This window comes from Parasteatoda tepidariorum, chromosome 5 (assembly GCF_982258835.1).
Source record: "Parasteatoda tepidariorum strain Cologne lab strain chromosome 5, Ptep-v5.0, whole genome shotgun sequence".
NCBI lineage: Eukaryota > Metazoa > Arthropoda > Arachnida > Araneae > Theridiidae > Parasteatoda > Parasteatoda tepidariorum.
The window spans coordinates 77,069,991-77,075,990 of NC_141759.1; the positions used below are offsets into that span (position 1 = coordinate 77,069,991).

The window sequence follows — 6,000 nt, forward strand, 5'->3', positions numbered from 1 at the left end:
AAAATTGACTTTTTTTGCAACAAAATCTAACTTTTTGATGAAAATATTAAAATTTTAAACTTTATAAATGTAAACAGATGTTAGAAATTTTCCTTTTGTGAAAAATACTTTTACGATTTGTATTTAAAGTTTAATTTTTCTCGTTTTTGAAAATGTAACGCATTAAGACTGAATTCCTTTTTCAAATTTTACGTAGCTTAATCTAGATCTCTGGATCATAGTTCCAAAGGTTATTTTGTTAAAATGTCGCATGCTTTTTTGTAGTTTTACTTTAAATTAATTTAACTGTTCTTTATTGCCAAAAATTATGTTAAATTAACGCTAAATTAAATCAAGTAGCCTGAGCCTTGGCGGAAAAATCTTAGTTTTATGTAAAACACAGTAATTTTTATGATTTATAAACGTTAAATCTTGGCAAATTTATAGAGATTATTTTATATTTTTCAAAAATATGAATATAGTATTTAAAAATAGTATTTAAAAAAATTATTAAATGGAAGTTTTTTTCTTGTGATTTCGCTTCTTAGTATGTGATTTTTATTTAATTATGCAAACATTGGATTTCAAATTTTCCGGTAGATTTTAATATTATTTTGAAGAATTCGAATATCATATGTGTAATCCTTATTTCTAGAAATTATAATGCAAAGTTACAATACAATACAAAAAAAAATACAAAGGACGAAACACTGCCAAAAAATATTTAGACTTTATATAAAGTTTCGTTGTTGTCGCGTTAATGAGAATAAAAATAGTCTGCTGCAATAAAAAAAGTCTCATTCATATTTGAGGGGTGACAGCAATCAAGCTAATTAATTGGTGCTATAATTTATTTTGAACTGATCTAGATTTGTGTCCCTCAAAATATTCAAAATATGGGGACAGTTACAATTTATGAAATGTAGCCCAAATGTTTCGTAAAAAGAGTGTTGAAATTTTGGGCCCTCACTGTGACAGAGGGTTTTGGAAAATTGAGAAAAAACGCGTCAAAATTTCTTCGAAACATACGCATATACATATATATATATAAGTTCTTGCCATCTTGATCTATTCTGTACCATGGCCTTCCAGTTAGTTATTCCTATTATCTTTAGGTCCATCTCAACTGCATCCAGCCACTTAGTCGGTGGACGACATTTTTTTTAATTTTAATTAATTTTTTTTTAGAAAGCCTACCGAGTTTTAGAAAAAAGTAACGATTTCATTCGACATTTCTGTTACAAATACTTGTACTTTTCCCCTAAAAAAGTATCGAAAGTGCAAGTAAAAGTACTAAATTTAAAAAGTAACGAAGTACAAGTAAAAGTACGTACTTTTTACTTGTACCGGCAGATCAAGTAACGAAAGTAAAAGTACTGCCATATATGGTCCGTATGTATCCTTAAAACCGTACGATAAGTCTGGGGGAACAAGAATCTCATACTGAAAATTCAGTGTGCGTGACAAGGTTTATTAATTCTGATTCAAATCCTGAGATAATGGTAGTATTGCTGATTCTGTTAATTTCGTAAGAATTGGCAATAGGTAAAACTGAGATTCTAAGTTTAGAGGGAAAAAATGCCTACATTCTTTATAAAATTTTCATAGAATTCTTCTTCTTGAAATGAGTGTGAAGGTTTTACGTTTGCATCTATAGCTTCTGTCATCAATTTTTAAGTTTGAATTCAGTTTAGGTCCTTCTAGTTAAGCCAGTTCCTGAAAACCAGAAACGTAAAGTTCGCAGCTCTTTACAAAATGAATGAATTGTTAATGGAAATTATCTTTCATTTTGAATGAGAGCGAAAATTTACGCTTAAATATAAAGTTTCGTATCAATTCTCAGGTGTGAAATTAGTATTGATTTATTTATTATAGTCCTTTATTAAAAGCTTACTGTGAATAGAGAGACTGAGTTGACAAAGAAAATTCTCCATTCTTCTCAAAATGAATGAGTTTCTTTTTTTCCTTTTCATTTTTTATTTTTATGGGATTATTAAATACAAAATAGTTAGGAAATGTACTATCCGTATGAAACTCTGCGATAATTCATTCGATTAGATTAAATGTTCAAATTGTTTGCACACAAGTTAGACCAGGAAAGTTACCAGAACAAAATCTGAAAGAAATGAGCAGTCACAAGATAGAGGAATTCAAAAAAGGGAACGAACAGTTTTTATTTTTTGTTTAAAATCTTTAAGGAATGATAGATTCTTACCTTTCTAAAAAAATTCATAAATGACAACAAATCTGTTTGCTGATGTTCTTGAATCCTCCACCTAGTTTTTCATACATAATCATTCATAAAATCATAAAAAATGATGATTTAATCGAAATTTCAAAAATTTGCTATTGATGGTGTATAACTACCTTAAGTCTTACTGGAATCAATGATGATTTGTCGATATTTTACTATCTTTAAAATAAGTATCTACAATTTTGTATGGAAAGTTAAACTTAAAAATCTTATTCGAGGAAAATAAAGAAACGAGGAACTTAAGAATCGAGGAACTAATTAAATCGAGGAACTTAAGAATAGTTGCTACTATTTTAGTTGTTGTAGCGATCCTCTTTCTTAATGAACTATATCTTTCTTTACTCATTTTTAAAATATAGTAATGAAACTGTACCGGAAACAACTTACAACGAAGACTTCAATGGTAATTCACCACATGTTTTAATTTATTTCATACAACTTAGAAAAATTGTAAATAAATGATTGCGAGATTTTATGTCACATTAATTTCGAGATTTTATGTCACATTTGTTAAATAATTTCTATTACATCCTTTAGAAATAAAACATTGAACTATAAAAATTTCTGAAGCAAGAAAAATAAATATATGTGTTAAATACAAATTAAGTACAGATATAGACAAATAAGAGTTTCGGTTTTCTGAATTAGAAACTCCCTTAGTGTCTCACTAGAACTTTCCTCAGTGTTTCTTTTTCTAAAACATAAAATATAGTTTGTCTAATTCTTTACTCTATTTGCATCTAATACAAATTTTTTCTTTACTCATACAAAGAATACCCCATCCTCGTTTAAGATGGAAAAAATCTTTAAATAACATATAAAGGCATTAAGTACATTTAATTTAATAATGAAATAATATTAGAAAAAAGTTTTAAAGACTTTATAAATGGATTTATTTTGAAAGCTTTCGATATAAAATAAAAGTTGAATGCAGATTTTAAATTACAATTGTGTTTTAAAATCGTTACTTCCTTACATTGCACGAAATAATGCAAAAACTTAAAAATATTTATATTTTAAACACATATTTTCAAAAAAATTTCATATCTTAAGTTTTAAAAACTTTTCAAAGTTTTAGTTATAAAAATATTTACAAATTCAAAATTTAAATCCGGTGAATCTGCATTAGATCTAATTAAACAGATCTGGAATTGTCACTATCGTGAAAGTTTCTATTAACTCATATGTCTGATAATTTTCATCCGAAATTAACACTATCGTTTTTGATGTTTTACGAGTTTCCTGTATTTTTTAGGGTGCAATCATTTGTTTTGTACTTAGTCTTAATTCCTAAAGTATTCCCTATGTGGGCAGTCAAATACCACTTTTGTTTCATCCTCGACTTCATTGCAGTAGGGTCAGAGTATTTTTGCTTCTTGAACAGTAGCTCTGAAGCAATCCACGACTAAGTTATAAGTCGGTCCTGGTGAAAATCACCGATGATTCTTTTAGTGTGATAATTGAAGATAAGGTTAATTATTACACTAAAAGATATGTTTTGGTAATTAGACTATTTTAGGGATTTTGCACTCGTGTGTAAGTTTTTTTAAACCGGTTTGCCTTTAAATGTGATTTACTTGTGTTACTTTTATCCATTTGATAATTTCTTATTTTAGTATTTAGTTGTTAATTAGATAATATCAGTTGGTAGAATAGTAGAATTCGTTACGATAATACTCGTGCTCCCACGTCAAGCGGCCCTCGCTAGCCGGACTGACCGTTGCCCGGGCGATACCTCGTGGAGGTGAGGGTCAGCAGAGGTGTTTTGTGGGAGCTTTACGAGTGTCTTCCAACAAAATAGTTTCCAGAAAGCTGTTCTGCTGGGAATACCAAGTTGTATAAAATAATATTGTTACGATCGATAGATATTTCCTGTTTTTTTTTTTTTTTTTTTTTTTTTTTTTTTTTTTTTTTTTTTTTTTTTTGTTGACCGAAAAAATTGTCTTTGATTACAAAGTCATTTTTAATGTCAGTCCTTTTTAATTTTCAAGTCATTTTTAATACTAGTCATCTTTCAAAGTCATTTTAGTGTCAGGAATTTTAATGTAAAAGTAATTTTAATGTCAGAAATTTTTTTTTCAAAATCACACCATGGAACATTGCTTTTTTGACGGAGCTATGCGAGCACTTGCAATTCAGTAAAATAACTTTAGCCAAAATCACAGTCTTTCGCAACATCGTTTTTTTTTCTTGATCAATATTCAAACCGAACATTTTGGAATTAGAAATGCGAGCACTTATAATTCTATAATAAAGCTTTGCCACCACCTCGACACGAAAATCACAGCCTTTGTCTCCACCAAGGTTAGCTTCTACATCCATATTCAAGCAGTACATTTTAGAAGGAGCTGTGCTTGCACTTCCGATTCTTTAACAAAACTTTGATTCTTCCTTCCAGCTAAAATCACTATTTTTGGCACAATCAAAGTTTTTTTTCTCCATTCACTCCAAAACAATACAATTCCGTAGGAGCTACGCGTGCTCTTCCAATTCCGCAGCAAATCTTCGGCTCCTCTTCTGCACTAATACTATTCATTCCTGCTCTTTTATTAGGAACACCACTCAATTTCCTGTTATTAAACGAAAATTCAGTTATTATTATTTTAAAATAAATTCTTCTTACAATAACAATTTATTTCTGCAGAAACAATGATAGTAGTAGATATTTAAATGTTTTAAGATATCTATATTCATTTTTAATATTTAGGATAAGTTTTTAATAAAAAATAATCATATTTACAATTAGTTAAAAAACAGAACTGACGTATATATTTAAAAAATCAAATTATTATATCAACATAAATTATATATATGTATATATAAATAAATAAATACAAGAAAACGCGAAGAAAGTTAAGAAAAACAAGAATTCCCCATTTTTCATATGTCTTTAATTTTTCTTTGTTTCATTCTTCTTTATATATATATATATATATATATATATATATATATATATATATATATATATATATATATATATATATATATATATATATATATATATATATATATATATATATATATATATATATAAAATCAGAAATTGAAACTAATTTACAAAACCAGAGACAAGGAATTAAATTAACAATTAAAACATTAAACTAAAATGGAAAAGCGCCTAAGGCAGCTAAAGCCAAATTTGCTTTATTTTAATTGAGATATTCAGGCAAACAATTAAAGCAGGAAAAAGTAATAAAAAGCAATAAAATAAAACATATGTGTGTTTGTAAGACATCACATCTTCAGGGGACACACTGCTCGCAAACTCACAGGAGCCTTTCTGTTGTCAATGGAAAAACCAAAACTGATACTGCCCGGAAGCCACATAATGGATAGACAATTAAGAGAAAATAATTTCCAGAATTGAAAAGCACAGAAAAATAATGAACCAGCAAACATTACTTTGAAGTACACATAGTAAGTCTTAAAAATAAACGCCTACTTCTAAATAAAAATAGTTACAGTTAGATTAACCAAATCAAAACAAAATATAAATTGCCGAATCAGTAAGAAAATATTATAAATTATTCAAGTACTGACACCGATTTGAAAATCTTGAACAACGAAACAAAAATATTCAATGAGCAAAAAAAAAAAATTTTGAAAAGTGCTGCCATCTGTTTTGGAAAAAGAAATCCTTTATTTCACCGCATTATGCCTAGTGGCGAGTGTAGGGTTCTACCAGGAGTCTGTGAATAGGAGAAATATTTGTCTTTAAACCATAACTAGTGTAACTTCAAAGATTTGTCAAATTAAAAATCAATCCT

At 28.1% G+C, this 6,000-nt stretch overlaps 1 protein-coding gene across 1 annotated transcript in view; it reads right to left on the reverse strand.

Annotated features, from left to right (window-relative positions):
• LOC139426466 (uncharacterized) overlaps window positions 1-4,555 on the reverse strand; it is a 51,265-nt gene extending 46,710 nt beyond the window's left edge. Inside the window, exon 1 of the mRNA XM_087162864.1 lies at window positions 4,441-4,555. Within this exon, the coding sequence (XP_087018990.1) occupies window positions 4,441-4,555 (115 nt within the window). The remainder of the gene's footprint in view (window positions 1-4,440) is intronic.
• Between the last annotated feature and the right edge of the window lie 1,445 nt (window positions 4,556-6,000).